The 21709-nt window shown below is 35.8% G+C and overlaps 1 protein-coding gene across 1 annotated transcript in view; it reads right to left on the bottom strand.

Moving 5' to 3' along the window:
- LOC115523939 (ephrin type-A receptor 6) overlaps positions 1 to 21709 on the bottom strand; it is a 267647-nt gene that overhangs the window by 208716 nt on the left and 37222 nt on the right. Inside the window, exons 5-6 of the mRNA XM_032594591.1 lie at positions 19801 to 19874; positions 17031 to 17156 (exon numbers count right to left, since the gene is read on the bottom strand). Of these exons, the coding sequence (XP_032450482.1) occupies positions 17031 to 17156; positions 19801 to 19874 (200 nt within the window). The remainder of the gene's footprint in view (positions 1 to 17030; positions 17157 to 19800; positions 19875 to 21709) is intronic.

Genomic DNA, 21709 nt, shown 5'->3' on the forward strand with positions numbered 1-21709 from the left:
CATGCCCTTTGTAATGTGACTTCACTGTTCCTCTCATCAAGAGGGAGAATCTATTTTTCTGCCTTGTTACCTGGACTAGCACTGTGACTGCTTTGACTAACATAGTGTCAGAATTATGTTGTAGAAGTTGAGAGCCAGAGCCTAAAGAGGCTTTACAACTCTTTTTCTTATCTGCTTAGAACACTGCCTTGAGACTTTCACATCTAGCCTGTTGCTGAGGGAGAAGCTACACACAACTAGATCCCCCTAGATCAACCACCTAATTGCAACATTGTCCAGATGAGCAATCTTTCATAGGAGTGACCCTGGGTGAGACCACAAGACAAAATCCTCACTTCTAGTGGAGCCCAAAGAAAACTGCTGACCCAGAGAATTATGACTAAATTAAATGATTAATATTTGAACCATTTAGTTTTGGGATGGTTTGTTACACAGCAAAAGATAACTGGGACAGGCTACAAAGATAAGTCATTAGTTAAATACATAGACTGAGAACAAAAGTATCACTATGGGAACAATGAACTAATTACCTCATGCTAAATGAACTACAGTATGACATAAGCAAATCATATAATAAGACTTATGATCTTAATTCACATCTCATTATTCACCAGTGTGGAATGATATCTTGCTAGCAGACTTTCTTGCTGGCTTTAGTGAAATAAGTTACCAAGTTGAAGAGGCCCACACAGCAGGAATCTGAGGGTGTTCTCCATCCAATAGGCAGTGAGGAATTAAAGCTTTCAGTGCAACAACGCTCAAGGAACTTTATCCCGACAGCCGTCATATTAGAGAGGTTGGAAGTATATCCTGGCCTACCTGAACTTCAGATGAGACTTTCAGATGAGACCACATCCCTAGCTGACACCTTGACACAACTTTGTGAGCCACCCTGTAGGAACCAAGCTGTGCCTGAATTCCTGACCTATAGGAACTATAAGATAATAAATGTTCCTTTTTTAAGTTGTAACGTTTTTGTTAGGTAGCAAGAGATAAGGGACAGAAATTGTTGCTGATGATGTGTGTAGGTTTTCTCATGGTTTAAGAAAATGTATCATTTTTTTCTTTCTATACAAGGTATAGTCAGAGGTCCCCTATCCCCTTGGAGTACCTTTTTTTTTTTTTTTTTTGAAAACAGATGCCAAGTTTTATTCATTTGGGCAAATATGTTATCAATATTTACCAAAATATTCATCAAACTTTGGAAAATTGCTAAGTTCTTTGTAAATTAAAAAAAAACTCTTCAAAATTACCTCATCTATTACACAAAATCAATAGAAAGTAAAGTTACAATGTAATCGCTTCTGTAAGATTCTGTATTTCACTATGCTAATGCAAAGGCATATAATAATTTCTATGCTTTTGGTCTGATTTATTAAATAAATTACTAACATAAGGTACTGCAACTACTATAACTCACAACTGTCCTCTATAAATATGTTCTCCACTTATACTTTATATATATTGTGCATTTGATTTTATATTATATTAATTGTTTGTGCTTTAACTTACCTCCATATTAGGGTTTTTCCTGATTACCAGATGGACATAGTCATTTAAAATAATTATTTAGAAATAATCCTATATTCCTCTAGTCATTCATTTATTTACTAGTTTATTTATTTACAAGTATTTCTCAAACAACTACTACGATGAGGCAACTTGCAAGACTGGGAAATGTGTACATGACATAGCAAATATACACTGAATGACCCCCAAATAAAGTGTAGAGTGTTGAAATAGAAGTAAATAAAATGAACTTAAAGTCTATGAACTTGATACGTAGCCCTATCTTTGAAAAATCAACTTATAAATTTCTTAGCTGTGCCAGGAATAAATTGATAAGACTAGTTTATAACAGTTTTACATTAAAACACTGAAGTGAAAATTTTTTTTTGGTTAAAGTCATTTTATCATATGACTTCTTAAGATTAAAGTAAACATAAACACATATATAATAAGTATAACCTCACAAGATACAGAGGAAACTAAGTTTTGAGTTTCTGTAATTAAAAAGAAACACAGAGAGAGGGGCCAAGATGGCAGAATAGCATGGAAGTTTTTTTGCATCTCTTGTCCCTGAAATGCAGTCAGATCAATACAAAACTATCTTGCACACCTACAAAACTGATTTGAGGATTAACACAACAATCTGCACAATCTGAATCACAGAACTTGGCAGGTACACAGCATGGAGAGGTGAACTAGGGGAGAGAGAAGCTGTGGAGGGCAGGAAGCTGTTTTTGCTTGCAGAGAGAGGACAGACATGGGAGGAGAGTATGGGAAAGCACCTCCCCCCCTCCCAAATAAAAAGCAGCTGGAGAGAAAAGAAAGAGTATGCAAGGAACTGAACAAAACAGGGAGAAAGGAGAAAGGAGAGGGTTTAAATTCCATTAAGACTCTATAAACAGGGGGAGGGCAGAGTCTGAAACTCCATAGTAGTTCGGTACTTGATGGTGCTCTGGTGGGAAGGATGAATCCCCAGGATCAGAGAGCAAGGTCTGAGGGGTCCTCAGGCCACATGGGAAGAGATGGCTCCCCTGCTGGGAGGACATTTGGTAGAGGCTGTGTAGCCACCCTACAGGCAGAGGTCCCAGCAGACCCCGGGGAACAACCACATTTGCTGGTGCTGGAACAAGGATGTTAAGAGTGACACCTGGTGCCAGATGTGTGTTGTCACTTACCATAATACCTGAAATCTGCCGCTACATGATTGTGTGAACTTTCTCTGGGCGGGCTGGCAGCTGGGCTCAGTCTATGGGCATTGGCAGCAGCATGGTCCTGCCAATGTTCTTGGGTGCAGGCAGGCACCCAGCCATTGCTTGGTGAGACCCTCCTCCAAAGGGTCAAAACAGGTCAAAGCCACAGTCCCTCAGAAGTGAGGGGATAGGAAACACAGCCACATCTGAGATAAAACTAAGGAGAGAGGTGCCATCTGTCAACCTGACGGCTTGGTCATGGACTGTAAATGCAGGGAGATGAAGATGGAGACAAAAGACGGGTGCGTGATTGCTGATTGGGGAGAACAGATTTCCGATACTGGAGACTGGATGGCTGGGTGATGCCATTTTCACCCCCACCCCCTGCACACGTGCATACACACATACAGGCCCCACAACAATCCACCCCAAAAGCTAAGCAGCACTATCTAGTGGAGAACAGAGCCATCACACTAAGCCCCACCCAACTGGGCCAACCTCGCTCTTCAAGAACACCACAAGTCTCTCTGCCTGCTTAGTTTACAGACTATAAAGTGCTTCATAGTTTGACTTCTAGGGGAAACTATGTAATTTCAATCGTCTTTCAGTCTGTTCCCTGGTCCATCTATTCAATTTTTTTAAATTTCATTTCTTTTCTTGAATAGAGAAAGAGAAAAAATTTATTTTTATTTTCCATTTTTATTAAAAATATTTTTCTTTAATTTTTTTCTACTATAATTTTTACTTTTTTGTAATTTTTTTAAATTCTATTTTACTTCCATCATTTCATTTTATTCTATTTTATTGTATTCATTTTTTCAAATTTTCAAATGTTTTCCTTTTCTTTTTTCCTTTTTTTTCCTTTTCTTATCTTTCTCTTTTTCTCTAATCTATCAAGCTCCTTTCAACAACCAGAACACCTAGGATCTAGCTTTGTTTATTTGATTATTTTGTGTTGTTTTTAATTTAAAATTTTTTACCTTATTAATTCCTTTTCTTCCTTCAAAATGACAAAATGAAGGAATTTACCCCCAAAAAACAGGAAGAAATGACAGCCAGGGACTTAATCAATACAGATACAAGCAAGATGTCTGAACCAGAATTTAGAATCACGACAATAAGAATGCTACCTAGCATTGAAAATAGATTAGAATCTTTTTATGCAGGGACAAAAGAAGTAAAAGCTAGTCAGGATGAAATAAAAAATGTTACAACTAAACTGCAATCTCAAATGGTTGCCACAGCAGCAAGGATAGATGCTGGAGAACAGTGAATCAACGAAACAGAGGACAAACTTATGGAGAATAATGAAGCAGAAAAAAAAGAGGGAGACTAAGGAAAAAGAGCATGATTATAAGAATTAGAGAAATCAGTGACTCATTAAAAAGGAACAGCATCAGAATCATAGGGGTCCCAGAAGAGGAAGAGAGAGAAAAATGGGTAGAGGGGTTATGTGAGCAAATCATAGCTGAAAACCTTCCTAACCTGGGGAAAGACGCAGACATCAAAATTGAGAAGCACAGGGAACTCCCATTAGATTCAACAAAAACTGGCCATCAACAAGGCATATCATAGTCAAATTCACAAAATACTCAGGCAAGGAGAGAATCATGAAAGCAGCAAGGGAAAAAAGTCCTTAACCTATAAGGGAAGACAGATCAGGTTTGCAGCAGACCTATCCACAGAAACTTGACAGGCCAGAAAAGAGTGGCAGGATATTTTCAATGTGCTGAATCAGAAAAATATGTAGCCAAGAATTCTTTATCCAGCAAGGCTGTCATTCAAAATAGGAGAGATAGGGGTGCCTGGGTGGCGCAGTCGGTTAAGCGTCCGACTTCAGCCAGGTCACGATCTCGCGGTCCGTGAGTTTGAGTCCCGCATTGGGCTCTGGGCTGATGGCTCAGAGCCTGGAGCCTGTTTCCGATTCTGTGTCTCCCTCTCTCTCTGCCCCTCCCCCGTTCATGCTCTGTCTCTCTCTGTCCCAAAAATAAATAAACGTTGAAAAAAAAAATTCAAATTAGGAGAGATAAAAAGTTTCCCAGACAGACAAAACTTAAAGGAGTTCATGACCACTAAGCCAGCCCTGCAAGAAATTTTAAGGGGGGACTCTGAGGGGAGGAAAGACGGAAAAACAAAACAAAACAAACAAACAAACAAACAAAGAAAAACAAAAGCAACAAAGACTAGAAAGGACCAGAGAACACCACCAGAAACTCTAACTCTATAGGCAACACAATGGCAATAAATTCATATCTTTCAGTACTCACTCTAAACGTCAATGGACTAAATGCTCCAATCAAAAGACATAGGGTAAGAGAATGGATAAGAAAACAAGAGCCATCTATATGCTGTTTACAAGAGACCCACTTTAGACCAAAGACACCTTCAGATTGAAAGTAAGGGGATGAAGAACCATCATGAGAATTGTCAACAAAAGAAAGCAGGAGTAGCCACACTTATATCAGACAATCTAGACTTTAAAATAAAGACTGTAACAAGAGATGAAGAAGGGCATTATATCATAATTAAGGGGCCTATCCACTAAGAGGACCTAACAATTGTAAACATTTATGCTGCAAATGTGAAAGGATGCAAATATATAAATCAATTAATCACAAACAAAGAAACGCATTGATAATAATACCATAATAGTAGGGGACTTCAACACCCCACTCACAGCAATGGGCAGATCATCTAGACAGCAAATCAAAAAGGAAACAATGGCTTTGAATGACACACTGGACTGGATGTACTTAACAGAAACATTTAGAACATTTCATCCTAAAGCAGCAGAATACACATTCCCCAGTGCACATGGAACATTCTCAAGATTAAATCACATACTGGGACGCAAATCAGCCCTCAACAAGTACAAAAAGATAGAGATCATACTGTGCATATTTTCAGACCACAACACCATGAAACTCAAAATCTACACAAGAAAAAAATGTGGAAAAAAACAAATACTTGGAGATTAAAAACCATCCTTCTAAAGGATGAATGAGCTAACCAAGAAGAGGAAATTAAAAAGTATATTAAAGGCAATGAAAATGATAACACCACAGCTCAAAACCTCTGGGACGCAGCAAAGGTGGTCATAAGAGGGAAGTATATAGTAATTTGGACCTTCCTAAAGAAGGAAGAAAGGTCTCAGATACACAACCTAACTTACAGCTTAAAGAGGTAGAAAAAGAAGAGCAAATAAAACCCCAAACAAGCAGAAGACAGGAAATAATAAAGATTAGAGCAGAAATTAATGCTACTGAAACCAACCAACCAACCAACCAAACAAACAAAAAAAACAAAACAGTAGACAGATCAATGAAACCAGAAGCTGGTTCTTTGAAAGAATTAACAAAATTGATAAACCACTAGCTAGTTTGATGAAAAAGAAAAAGGAAAGGACCCCAAAAAATAAAATCAAGAATGAAAGAGGAGAGATCACAACCAAGACAGCAGAAATAAAAACAATAGTAAGAGAATATTATGAGCAATTATATGCCAATAAAATGGGCAATTGGGAAGAAATGGACAAATTCCTAGAAACATATACACTACCAAAACTGGAACAGGAAGAAATAGAAAATTTGAACAGACTCAAAACCAGTAAAGAAATTGAATCAGTAATTAAAAATATCCCAAAAAACAAGAGTCCAGGGCCAGATTGTTTTCCAAGGGAATTCTACCAAACATTTAAGGAAGAGTTAACACCTATTCTCTTGAAGCTCTTCCAAAAAATATAAATGGAAGGAAAACTTCCAAACTCTTTCTATGAAGCCAGCATTACCTCGATTCCAAAACCAGGCAGAGACCCCACTAAAAAGGAGAACTATAGACCAATTTCCCTGATGAACATGGATGCAAAAATCCTCAACAGGATATTAGCCAATGTTGGATGGATCCAACAATACATTAAAAAAATTACTCACCATGACCAAGTGGGATTTATACCTGAGATACAGGGCTGGTTTGATATCCACAAAACAATGTGATACATCACATGAGTGAAAGAAAGGACAAGAACCACATGATCCTCTCAATAGTTGCAGAGAAAGCATTTGACAAAATACAGTGTGCTTTCTTGATAAAATCCCTCAAGAAAGTAGGGACAGAAGGATCATACCTCAAGATCTTAAAAGCCATATATGAAAGACCTACCACTAATACCATCCTCAATGGGGAAAAACTGAAAGCTTTTCCTCTAAGGTCAGAAATATGACAGAGTGTCCACTCTTGCCACTGTTAGTCAACATGGTATTGGAAGTCTTAGCCTCAGAAATCAGACAAAACAAAGGAATAAAAGGCATCCAAATTGGCCAGGAGGAGGTCAAACTTTCACTCTTCGCAGATGACATGATACTCTATGCGGAAAACCCAAAAGATACTATCAAAAAAACTGCTAGAACAGATCCATGAATACAGCAAAGTCACAGGATATAAAATCAATGCACAGAAATTGTTGCATTCCTATACACCAGTAATGAAGCAACAGAAAGAGAAATCAGGGAATCTATCCCATTTACAATTGCACCAAAAACTATAAAATACCTAGGAATAAATCTAACCAAAGAGGTGAAAAATCCATATACTGAAAACTATAGAAAGCTTATGAAAGAAATTGAAGAAGACACAAAAAAATGGAAAAATATTCCATGCTCCTGGATTGGAAGAACAAATATCGTTAAAATGTCAATACAACTCAAAGCAATCTACATATTCAATGCAATCCTTATCAAAATAACACCAGTATTCTTCACAGAGCTAGAACAAACAATCCTAAAATCTGTATGGAACCAGAAAAGACCCTGAATAGCCAAAGCAATCTTGAAAAAGAAAACCAAAGTTGGAGGCATCATAATCCCAGACTTCAAGCTATATTACAAATCTGTAATCATCAAGACAGTATGGTACTGGCACAAAAACAGACACTCAGATCAATGGAACAGAATAGAGAACCCAGAAATGGACCATAAACATATGGCCAACTAATCTTTGACAAAGCAGGAAAGAATATCCAATGGAATAAAGACAGTCTCTTCAGCAAATGGTGCTGGGAAAGCTGGACAGCGACATGTAAAAGAATGAACCCAAATCACTTTCTTACACCATACACAAAAATAAACTAAAAATGGATGAAAGATCTAAACATAAGACAGGAAGCCATCAAAATCCTAGAGGACAAAGCAGACAAAAACCTATTTGACCTCAGCTGTAGCAACTTCTTACTCAACACATCTCCAGAGGCAAGGGAAACAAAAGCAAAAATGAACTATTGGGACCTCATCAAAATAAAAAGCTTCTGCACAGCAAAGGAAATAATCAGCAAAACTAAAAGGCAACCGACAGAATGGGAAAAGATATTTGTAAATGACATATCAGATAAAGAAGACATCCAGATGGCCAACTGACGCATGAAAAAATGCTCAACATCGCTCATCACCAGGGAAATACAAATCAAAACCACAATGAGATACTATCTCACACCTGTAAGAATAGCTAACATTAACAAATCAGGCAACAATAGATGTTGGCGAGGATGTGGAGAAAGGAACCCTTTTGCACTGCCGTTGGGAATGCAAGCTGGTGCAGCCACTCTGGCAAACAGTATGGAGTTTCCTCAAAAAATTAAAAATAGGACTACCCTACGACTCAGCAATTGCACTACTAGGTATCTATCCAAGGGATACAGGTGTGCTGTTTTGAAGGGGCACAAACATCCCAATGTTTACAGCAGCACTATCGACAATGGCCAAAGTATGGAAAGAGCCCAAATGTCCATTGATGGGGAATGGATAAAGAAGATGTTGGGGGTATATATATATATATGTATATATATATATATATATATATATATATATATATATATATGTATATATGTATACGTATATATGTATATATATATATATATATATACACGTATATATATATATATACACACACACACACATATACATATGTGTGTGTGTGTGTGTATACACACACAATGGAGTAGTACTTGGCAATGAAAAAGAATGAAATCTTGCCATTTGCAATTACATGGATGGAACTAGAGGGTATTATGCTAAGTGAAATTAGTCAGTCGGAGAAAGACAAATATCATATGACTTCATTCAAATGAAGAATTTAAGATACAAAACAGATGAACATAAGGGAAGGAAAGCAAAAATAATATAAAAACAGGGAAGGGGATAAAACATAAGAGACTCATATATAGAGAACAAACTGAGGGTTGCTGTAGGGGTTGTGGAAGGGGAGATGGGGTAAATGGGTAAGGGGCATTAAGAAATCTACCCTGAAATCATTTTTGCACTGTATGCTAACTAATTTGAATGTAAATTAAAAAAATAAATTAATTAAAAAAAAAAGAAAGAAAAACAGGGGCACCTGGGTGGCTCAGTTTGAGCATTTGAGTTTTGATTTCAGCTCAGGTCATGCGTGGGATCAAGCCCCACGTTGGGCTCCATCCTGAGCATGGACCTTGCTTAAGATTCTCTCTCTCTCTCCCCTGTTCATGCTCTCCCTCTAAAATAAAAAAAAAATGTTTCAAAAAATGAAAAGAGGAAATAGTTTGTTCATATACACATAGCTCTTAATGTACTGATAAAAATGAAACTTCATTTTTAACTACTAATTTTCAACTAACTGAAAATCATACATATCATCCTAGTTACTATGGCATTGATTATCAAATTCTGTATGGGAAGATATTTATATCAAATGTATTTTGAGAATTACGTGTAGAGTGCCATTCTTCTTAGCCATTTCAACTAAATATAAAAACTATTTTGAATCTGATAGTCATGTCTCTGCCCTTTTACTGAGTGTTTACTGTATGACAGAGCCTCAGTATGTGTCATCTCTAAATTTTACACTAATCCTACACAATAGCTATTATTATTATTATTATTATTATTATTATTATGAATCCATTTTATAGGTAAGCAAACCAAATTTCTGAGAAATCACCTAATTGCTGAAGGTCATAGAGTAAATTAATAGTAATACTGTGATTCAAGCCTGGGTCTGTCCAGTTCCAGTCTGTCCTTTTTATTCATACTATAATGTCCAGGGAAAATGGATATAGCCCATCTTTCATTACATCATTTGATTTAGAATGCTATGAAATTCTTGAGTAAAAGGCACAAAAGTCTTGCCAGAATCTGCTGTTGATCTTATTTTCAGTCTAATTGGTTGGGCAAAGGGGTTTCCAAGAATAGAAAAGAAAATTAATCTGACCTCTACCATAAATCCTTTAAATTGATGGACAAGAACAAAATTTACATTTGAGAAGATCATCTAATCAATCATGGAGGAAATAAGCCATAAACACAAGTTTCTTCTTGTAAAAAATGAATTGTGAGACTGCATCTGGAATACTGCCCACATTCCTCTTGTCATGTTGCAAACAAAATACAATATAGCTGTGGAAGAGGAACAAAAATAATATAGGGGATAAGAGAGTTCCTTTAAGATAACTAAAAAAATAATAGATTCTAGAAGGGTTAGTTGGAGGTTTGCAGGAGAATTAGCAGTGGCACCAGAAGTGAGCATTTTGCCCTGCATATTAGCAAGTACAACTATGACCTCAAAGGAGATGGCAATAACAGAACCAAATATTAGACTGAATAAATCACTGGTTTGTCATTCACTTTTTATATCCTCTTTGTTGTCCTTTTGACTTTCTTTTACCTGCAGATGCTTGCTGAGAAACCAACAGTTAAAACTGGACTATTCTAGGAAGAGAAAAAAAAAATGGTGACTAAGCCAAGAGAAGAGAAGGCTGATAGTGGAGGCAATAATGAGTTTTGTATAGATAAAGGAATAGAATATGAATGGCTGAGAGATATTATGCATTTCCACTGAGACTAGGGAAAGAGGGAAGGTCAAATATAAGAGGGTACCCTATGGGCTTACAGACACAAGGATGATTTTTTCAATAGAATAATGTTTCAAAATTATAGATACTCTGCAAGGCAAGTGTTTCTTCTAATGGTTTAGGTTCAGGACTGTCCTGAAAAAGGAAAAGCCTTTCAATGACCTTTTTCAGCCCATGATTAAAATTCAGTTTACTAGTCTTCTCATTATCTCTCAAGATATGTGTAAAATAATGATTCTATCCTAATCTGACCTGGTTCTTTTAGCCTGGGAATTTCTGTTTTACAGTCCTCTGGCCACAGTATTTCATTTTATGATGCAAAAAGTCAAAGAAGATAGATGCTCTTGATAGTCTCCTATGCAACAGAGCTGCTCACTTCATTTAAATGGAAATGCACATTTTCATGGAAATTCAGGCCTGTATTGATGAACAAAGATAAGCTGCCACTATTAAATAGAATAGTGATATACCAAAAAAAAAAAAGTGTCCTAGAAAACTCATTAAAAAAAAGTAAAATTTACAGTGAAAGATAAGGAATTTTAAGTATGTATGTGTATATACTGTATATATGTATATATATGTATATGCATGTGTGTGTGTATTAAGCCTAGATATTGCATAAGTTTTCTAAGGATTTATCACATAATATTTGGATAGTTACAAAGTTGAAAATCCCAGGACAAAAGTTACAGAAGACACGCTGACTACATATGTTTTTGATAAGCATAGTGACTTACTATGAAAAAAAAAATAAGCACAGTGCCTCTTATAAGTAGATATTAGCCATCTAACAAACATTTCTGAGGGAACATATAAAGAAATGTTATGGGTTATGTGTAATATCATTTCTCATTTTCTTTCTTAAATTTTAATGCAGCTATTTTGGGGTTCATTTTTTAACAACCAATTTAAGAAGTATTTAATGACTCTGTATGTGTCTCCCAATTAGAAACCTGGAAAGCATTCTTTTTTTTTTTTTTAAACAGTAAAGATGCTATTTACTGCACCTTTAGATTTGCTAATTTTTCTCTGAGATAACTCATTTGAATTACATTGATAAGCCAATTGCTCAGTGATGCATTACTTATTCTGAATAATCTTATCATTGGTTAAATTAGGGCTTTTAATATTCTGGGAAGACATACTTTTATTTAAGAAAGAGGAGGCAAATTTTAGAAAAGTAAATCCAAGCAATAAATGGCATTTGATTATGCTGGCATTAGAATAACATTTGTTATTTTTTTAAAAAAAATAATAACATTTGTTTATTTTTGAGAGAGAGGGAGAGAGAGAGAGAGAGAGAAAGAGAGAGAGCATGAGTGGGGAAGGAGCAGAAAGAAAGGGAGACCAGGATCCAAAGCAAACTCCAGGCTCCAAGGTGTCAGCATGGAGCTGGACATGGGACTCAAACCCACAGACCATGAGATCATGACCTGAGCTGAAGTCTGACACTTAACCGATCAAGCCACCCAAGCGTCCCCAGATAACATTTGATCTTTAGAGCAAAACACAAGGAAAAGAATTCTAATAGGACTCACTGGCCAGCAGCAAATAACAGCCTTGCACATAAAAGTCCCTTCCCAACCCTATGAAAAATGCTTAATGGTCTGCACCTTTATTTATTTGAAGTATTAACTTCTTTGGCCTCAGAAATACATTTATCTAATTTCTGGATTTTTTTTCAGTTTTTATATTCTCAAATTTTTCATATTTATCCATTATCCTCATATTTTGTTATATGAGAACAGGTGGGTATAGTTTTTGAGCTCTTATACAAAAATCATGTAGTATTTGGAATCATAAAAGAACACAAATAAGCTTTCATATCTATAAATTCTCAAACATTTTCATGAATGATAAAATAATAATAATAAATCTTAAGGACTGCAATTATTTCTAGATTGTATATATCTCTAATTGGTTCTTTCAAACTTTGGTTTATATGTAATTTATTTTCTTCACAAAATACATTTATTCTCTAAATATCCATACAGCATAAGAAATTCAATTTTTTATATATATATATATATATATATATATACACACACACACACACACACACACACACACACACACACACAATGGAGTATTACTCAGCAATCAAAAAGAATGAAATCTTGCCATTTGCAACTACGTGGAAGGAACTGGAGGGTATTATGCTAAGTGAAATTAGTCAGAGAAAGACAAAAATCATATGACTTCACTCATATGAGGACTTTAAGAGACAAAACAGATGAACATAAGGGAAGGGAAACAAAAATAATATAAAAACAGGGAGGGAGACAAAACAAAAGAGACTCATAAATATGGAGAACAAACTGAGGGTTGCTGGAGGGGTTGTGGGAGGGGGGATGGTCTAAATGGGTAAGGGGCACTAAGGAATCTACTCCTGAAATCATTGCTTCACTATATACTAACTAATTTGGATGTAAATTTTAAAAAATAAAAGATAAAAAATAAAGTTAAATTATAAAAAAAAATGTAGCTTGGGAGTCAGTCATAGCTGGGTGTGAACCCCAGGTCTTCTACGACCTAATCTTACAATCTTGAGCAGGCCACTTAATGTTTCTTAACCTCATTCTTCACCTATAAATGAGAATAATAATATCTTCCTCATGGGGTTATTATGACAACTTTATAAGAAAATATATGAAAAGCACTTAACACAGGGTCTGAACTTGAGTAGGTGCTCAATAAAAACTATGTGTTAATCATCATCATTATCAGAATTGAAGAATCTCCAAAGGGAAGTAGCAAAAAAAAAAAAAAAAAAAAAAAAAAAAAAAAAAAGCTAGGGTAAGCATTATTATTACCAAAGGTTAACATTCAATTTCACAAGGAAGTTAGCTATTATGTTAAGACTTCAACAATAAAATACACTAAAGGAGACAGGTTAAGATGGCTTGCTGCATTCCTTGTGCTGAAGGCCAGGTGTTTATACATATATATCTCAAACCTGACGACAACCTCAGAAAGCAGGTAGGTATGCCCATTTTATAGATGAGGGAATTGAAGCTCAGAATTTGGCCCAAATCATGCAACTGTTAAACTGCAGAATCACTACTCGACTCTAATTTGTTTGACTCCACAGCCCTGTTTCAACTTAACTTCCAAATTCGAGTCAACTTTGGGAACTTTTCAAACTGGACCACGCAACCTTATTCAGACCAGATCTGAATCTGAAGCATGAGTTTATAGGCAGCTTACACTTTATCAGCCCTCAGCTTTTATTTTCTCTTTCATCTACAATCTAACTCATCTAAAGGAACCCAAGAATTCTGAGGCCTAGTAAATACATCTGCTGCCTGCATATAGCTTCACTCTGCAGGCTCTTCTCTGCCTAGAGTTGGAACATTTCACTACCCTGGAAAGTGCCCAGGACAACATTTTAAACTATTTCTTTATAAACAAACAAAAAAACAAACAAAAACAAAACAAAACACATGTAGGTCTTGTTGATTTTTCCTCGGCAATGAATGGTGAATCTCAGTATCCCCTCTATGGCTTTCTCAGTGCTTCAATCAGAACTAAATACCTTTCCCCTGACAATTATTAAGACCTGATGTCTTGCTTCTCTCCCATCACCACTACTCCAACACACCTCTCTCCCCTCAAGTCATTTAATTTACATCTCCAAGGGAAATACCTAATGCACACAGATGATGAGAAAATAGGAGTCTGAGAAGAAACAATCAAATAGGTGGGAAAAAATAAAGGATATGAGACAACCTAAGGAAAGGCTTTATAGTAAAGTGTTGGGCAAATAACCAATTGTGTAATTATGTCAGAGATGTTACATAATTCTATCAATTCTTCCATAGTTTGACCAAACAATGCTTTTTTCACACTATTCTGTGACAAATGTCCACAGACTTAATAATTTTTTCCACAACCAAATAGAGTTTTAGGAACGTGACATAATGAGGTTAATTACAAAGTAGCACTGGCCAGGAATGCAAAGCTGAAAGTTATGTTACAATATAACATATGTTACAACTTTGTAACATAAAGCATTTTTATTTTTATGATTTTTTTTGAAGACAAACAATAAAAAGACAGCATATTGTATGAAACTTGAAGTAACCAAAGGTGAATAAATATAAAAAGGAATACTGGTGTATAGGATTGACTACCTGGTTTAGATATTCTTTCTTTGCCAAATGAGAGGAATCCCAATACAACTTATCAGATGTTAGATAGAATAGGGGGAATGATATTCAAGTAGTCTCTTTAACAGTCACTGCTTTGGCAATGTGTCATACTTTTTTTTTTTAGGACAAAATTTATATTCTGGTTGAAGAAAATCTAAAAAACTAAAAAAAATACTTATTTGTTATCATTTAAGATATTTGATATTTCTCAACATTATGATTTCAGACACTGCCATTTAATTTATGCACAAAGGACTACAATGGAAAATGCTTCTACTGTATCTACATGAGGACTGAACACTGCAGTATAAAAGGATATACCACTTTTTCTTGGGGACTTGAGGAAGAAAGCCAACAGTAGCATGCAATGGAATTATTTAACCTTCTCTCTTCTCTATTTCTCTGCTGTGTTAAGTAAATGAATCCCCAAACTAAATGACTATAATGCAATCACTCTTTCAATTATACCTTCAATGCCCATTGATGTGTTTTATGTTCAGCAGAAGAGAATAGAGAATCTGGTTTCATTCCAGGTTCTTAATCTTTCTGATAAGACAGCCTCTTCAGCTGTGAGCACTAGGATTAAGTGTATAGGCCCCTTGTGTCAGCTTTCAAAGGGAGCTCTAGCCTTGTAGGAGATGAGATGACCCATTGTGCATAGCGAATGAAGTGATATAATGAAGGACTCTCTCCAAATGTTTCTGGAATTCCTGTATAGTGCTAGATTACTGTGTATCTGGGAAACAGAGTCCATTCAATGTGACTAGTCATACAGAGTCCTGAGTTTAGAAGGGTTCTGTCACTTGTTTAATGCTCTGATGTCACTATCTTGAAATTCTTAGTAACTTTTTAACAAGAGACTCTACATTTTCATTCTGCATTGGTCTCTGCAGATTATGCAGCTGGTCCTCTTGTGGAGAAGGGCTTTGGAAAGAGACAAGGGATGGTCAGCTTCTTTCTTTGGCCTCTGCAAAGACATGATACCTGGCTGGAATGGTCATGCTTTGTATGTACTGCTCAAACCAGTACATAACAGGTATCCAGCATCGAGAGGAGACCAATACCCCTCTTCAGGATCCAGTCTCCCTTCTCTACTTACACTTTCTCCTTCCCCTTCTTAGCTGTATGCATGGCTGTCCAGTCAGAGAATATGTTTCCAAACTCTCTTTGTGCCCAGGTAATTGAACTGGACCATTGAGATGTGAATAGACATGTTTACAAGTTCCAAGTTATTGTCTTACAGACAAAGCCAAAAAAAAAAAAAAAAAAAAAGACTGAACTCTTTCCTTTTCTTTCTCACAGGTTGGAAGGCAGATGCATTGGTGTCCCAGCTTCAGCCATTCAGAGGAAGATGACATACTAAGGAAAGGCAGAGCAAACAGTACAAGGAACTCGGGTCCTTTCAAGGCCTCCTGAATGACCTGTTCCTTAGGTCAAGGACTTGAAAGAAGAATAAATATGTTGAGGTCTCTTTGTTATACCAACTTAGCCTCTGTCATAAGTATGAACAGAATAAGGTCTTGGGAACTAATTCACAATAGTTTTGTATTTATATAGGAGAGCTGAATAAAATAGTGTTCTGTTTGAACATTCTACATAGGGAAAATCACTAATTAGCATTGAAATGATATAAAACTATACTGAAGCTAATTTTACCCTCAATGATTTTTAGAACACTTCTGGATCCTGCAGAGCCAGTCATCAATATGAACACTAATTATACTATATATCTATAGATGTTGGGGCCTGAGTAAATCATTTATTTTATTTTATTTTTAATTTATTTTTTTTTTAAAGAGAGAACGCACAAGCTGGGGAGAGGGGCAGAGAGAGAAAGAGAGAGAAAGTATCTTAAGCAGACTCCACGCTCAGCAAGGAGCCCAACCTGGGCTCAATCCCATGACCCTGGGATCACGACCTGAGATGAAATCAAGAGTTGAATGTTCAACCAACTGAGCCACCCAGGTACCCTGAGGGCCTCAGTAAATCTTTAACAACTTATGAAAAACTCCTGAAGTTACATCTTCAAAATGAATTCCTGTATGACCCTAGTTTCATTGTAAGTTACCTCCATACTGAAAGAAGACTACAGGAGTTAAAAATGACGTTTGCTTAGAAAATGAATTTAGGTGCTTACATACTTAAAAAAGTAACAGCATATAGAAGATAATTTTACTTCTCCTTTCTTGAAATTTTTCAAGACTAAACTGACTAAAACTGCTAAGATTTAAAATATTATGTTGATAACCTAGCTACAAAACCATCAAGGAATCATATCTTCAAAAGTACAGATTTTATGTTTACCTGCCCCAATGACTCTCTCAATGCGAATTCTTGAGGGATCAATCTCCTTTGCAAATTCATGAACTGCTAGGGATGGGTCTTCATATGTATCTGGATCTATGTAAGTTTTAATTCCTGGGAAGCGTACTGCAAACCAACAACAACAAAAAGATTGATTTAGTTTAAAAGTATTTTAGTGATTACACATCTTGTGTATGTTTAAAACAAGGATTGACATATTAAAGTAGTCATTCTTGTTAGTTACTTCAACTCTCTTTTCTTTCTGTCCCACTCCTCCTCACCCCCCAATAAAGGGTTGAGTACTTGGAATCAAAAATTTATTTACCTGTTAATGTAAAATGACCTGGTAGTTTAATAGAGAGTGAGCTGACAGGTTCCAGAAAACACATTTATTATATTTCTGTAAAATGTTTAATCAGCTCACTAATTCACAAACAACCCATACATTTTGTACTTGATCTAGCTCAGGATATGGGGGAAAAAGGCATAAGCCTTTCTCCCAAAACCCTTTCTGCCAAAATGAGCAAGCCTGTTGGTGTCCCTCCTGGACACTTTGCACTCAGATGACAAACAGGGATGGCTGGAAAACTTGAATGTGTTGTTATTTTTTCATTTGCCACTTCTTTCAGTATCTGAAGAAATCACAGACTGTGTGTAGATATTCCTCTGTTTTGCTGGTAGGTTTCTGTGTTCCAACAGATTTCTGGCTCCCGGAGGACAGGAGATCATTTCTTATACATCTTTGTATCTTTCCAAATACCTTAGGTATGGTTTTACAGGTAATAATCACACAGCAAACCTTTATTAAATATGAATTAGTAGGGATTAAAAGATCAATGCAAATTCGTGGCATAGTGAATAGGTGATACTTGGTTTTGTTGCTTTAGATTTTGAAAGCTGCATCATACCCCGAGTTGTCTGTTGGCTAGGATTCCTTAGAAACATGCTCTTGCAAGAAAATTTCAAAAGCAAACAAATAAAAGCTAATGAAGTGAGTTTAGAGGAGGTGCTGAAATGTCCATTGTCAGCAGAATTTGCTTCATGAGTTCCTCTACACTTGTTGCCCCCTTTCATTCCTTTTTGCCTACTGTCTTCTGCTACCAGATGAACACCCATGAGAATATTAGTACTTCCCCAAATATCATCAGCAAAGCATTCTAGGTATACTTAGGCCTGACAATGATTCTGAAATACTATGCTTTATGTGACTTCCAAAGTTTAGATTGGAGGAAAAGACAACAGATAATCTTTACTTCTGGTTCATATTGCAGATACTTTTTTACTTAATGGGAGTTGTGGTTTCAGAATGAATACTCTATAAACTCAAATCCAGTGGCTACTATTAGATGATTAGTGGTATCTAATTGGATATGTGGTGTTAACATCACCTTCTTTTTTCTTGTAAACACAATATATGTCGACTATCTGGTTACTTATTTAACTTACCCATGGTTTCTTAAAACTCGGTTTGTTATCTTTCTTTTACTTCCTTGGCTGTCTTAGGTTATTTTCATTGCTTCTTGCTGGGCCCATCTGGTTTAGTTTATGCAAAAACTGCTACTTGGAAAGCAGATAATAAATACCTCAGGAACATCTTTTTCCTTTGCATTTCAGTACTAAATGCCCTGCAGTGAGTCTTAAGGTTGCTCAGCATATGCCATCTATCCAGGTGTTTGGGTCCAGGCTTCTGCATCTGTTTGCAGCATTTCCAGCTCATCCCATGGCTGGCAGTGGCTGTCTTAGCTTTCCCTTCTCTGCCAGTGCAGTGAGCCTCAAACGTATTGTAAGAAAAGAGCAGCCAGGGACACCTTGCTAAAAATGCGTATGTCTTGGCCCTACCATGCACCTTCTGAGTCAGAACTCTGGCTACTGAACATGGAACATCCTAATACAGATAATCCTCAGACCACTGACAAATCCTGTGAGCCTTAGAAATAGCCCTAAACCGTCCCTCTAGTTTGTAATTTCCTCACTTAAATCCTTTCTGCCTCCTTCAGAAAGTGATATCGATTGAAAAGTCTCTTACTCCTTTTGCTCAATCTGAAGTAAAAAAATGAATTCAAAGAGTTAAACAGCTTGCCTCACATATTATTTCTACACTGTGGTTAATTAGAGAACATCCCTTTCTGAGATGTTAATTCAGCATCTCACGACAGAGAAACCGTCTTGACAAAGTAGTTTGCCATTTGGAGGTGGAGGTGGAGGTGGGTGTTGGGGAGGAGAGGGTGGCAATTATCAAACCAACTATAGTGGTAATTATAGCTTGCTTGGGAAGAGATTCTACAAATGAATATAACCTTGTAGTCAGCTCAAGGATTTCATACATATTCTAAAAGTTAAAGAGCTGATTTTCTTTTTTAGTGTTAATGAATTGTAAATTGATTTGTTATATGTTTAAATGACAGTCCCTACAAGAAGGAATAAAAGTTCCCTAATATTTCTATGGCTAATGCTCCACTAAATTAAACCAACTTGCATTCAGGAGTCATTGTGAATGGTAAATAACTAGATATAAGCAGTCATCTTGTATTTTTAGCATATTCAGCCTTCGTGTTTTCCAGCAAGCAGAATTAGGAAAAAAGTACTATCATTTAATGAGAAGCAGGTGCAATTTCCACCAACAAACCTGGAAACCAGATGAAAAGTCTTAATGCTGAAAGGTTGGAAGTACATTTTTTCAGGTTTTCTCAACTCAGTGGATACAAGTTTAAAATGAACTCTTGAGGGCTAGAGCAATGTAAAATAATGAAAGGGTCACTGTACTACTTACAATGCCCATTCTGCTGTAAGTGGTTTCTCCTCTTCTCTTCTGACTTCATTTTAGCTTTGATGTACCATTGGCACCTTTGAAAAGGGTAAGCAGAATCTTAGTTTTAGAATTATGCTGGATGAGAACCAAAACCAACTAAATTACCTATCACTAGTAGGCCAAGTTCTTATCACAAAGGCCATGTTTAAGAATATCTTTATATCACAAGTTTCTTTTTTTTTTTTGTATAGATCAGAATTAATCCCAGATAAGAATAAAATACTCTCACGTGGATTGATTGGTTTGAATGATAGGAATCTTAGAGAATATTCTATAATCAGCAATAACCATCACATGCTTCCTTATAGAACTTCTAATAGCTGGAGCTGGTAGAAAGCATTAAAAGTCAAAATGAGAAAATGTTTTTGAGTCAGAATCTCAGAAATTTAGACAAATGTTTTCTAGTTTCATTGCTAAAGAGCATGCTTTCTTTTTATATCAGAATTTTGTAAAGGTATGTTCTGTTCTCTCTTGGGATAATTGTGCTCTGAGAAAGAGTAGATGCTTATCTCGCATGACTTCTGCAACATGAATAAATTCTCCAGCATCCATGTGATTTGACAATTCATCAAACTTCTAATTCCAAATGGTTAAACAGACTATATCTGTGGTATATCATCCAATCTTTCAATGTGATTTTATCTTCAAACCCTAAGGCAAGTTGAGTATTTATTCAGAAATGTCTTACAGTTTTTATAGAATAATTTCCAATGAATACTCCTCTATTATGTGCTTAAAGTATATTATGTGCTTTAAAAAATGAATTTTTTTAATCTTATGTAACCGAAGTAGTCTTCCCCAGTTTGTAGAATATTACTTTCTAACGTCATATAAATTGGAAAACATGGAAAGTAAAAGCTGAAAATAATTTAGTACAAATTTTTCTTTACCATTAAAGTATCTTTTAAAGATAATTCTGCTTCAGAAACCAAAAATAAAGACAACGTTTGAGCCCATCTCTCAAGTTTACTAGGCCAAATTGATTTAACCTACAATGCCTGTAATATCTTCGTTAAAGCTTCCCATATTTATGTGTTAAGGCAATAATTTCTGATATTTTAATGAAATGCTTTTCCACATGTGTATGTGTGCCATTTAAATCACTGCTGAAATACTCAAAGAGGAAATAAAGCCTTAACTCATATTCTACAAATACACATAACTGTAACTTAAAAGTTACATCTGATTGTGCCATATATCGACTCACTATTAAATGAAACATCATTTAAATCAATTTCCATTATAAAGTTAGAGGCTTTTTTTTTTCAAAAAATTGAGGATAAAAGAGGCCCTGCTGTTTAAATAAAATCATACATGAGAAAGTACCCCACAGTTCTTCAAGAGTACTTTCAAATAAGAAAAAAATAATATTTTTGAATGAAATTAACCATCATATATAAATTATCACAGTCTATTTGACATAATTTGTGACTTTGGAGTTAGAATCACCTTATAGGTCCCCATCATACTTTAACAACTGAATAATCTTTCTGGGCCCCAAACTGAGTGCCTTTAAATTATGTGCAACTCCATGATAAATAGAATATTATCAAGGTATCAATGCCCCCAAACTCACAATGCATGAGCAGCACTTAGGTTATAAATGGCAATGAAAACACAGTAGAGTTATTTCTTCCACTTAGCATTTTTCTAATAAGGTTTGTTAAACACATAGCAACACATAAAGTGTTGGCATGTTTTCTTTTTTTTACCTAATTAAATTGTCATTGTGACTTTATATGTACCAAAATTGTATTCTAATCCTTCTTCTTTCAAGAGAGTCGTAGGTACGATCATAAGAACTCTAACATTTTTTTTTTTTGTTTTTGTTTTTCAAACAAGCTTAGACCTCCACTAGGATACATAGGGT

Source organism: Lynx canadensis, chromosome C2 (genome assembly GCF_007474595.2).
Source record: "Lynx canadensis isolate LIC74 chromosome C2, mLynCan4.pri.v2, whole genome shotgun sequence".
Classification (NCBI taxonomy): Eukaryota; Metazoa; Chordata; class Mammalia; order Carnivora; family Felidae; genus Lynx; species Lynx canadensis.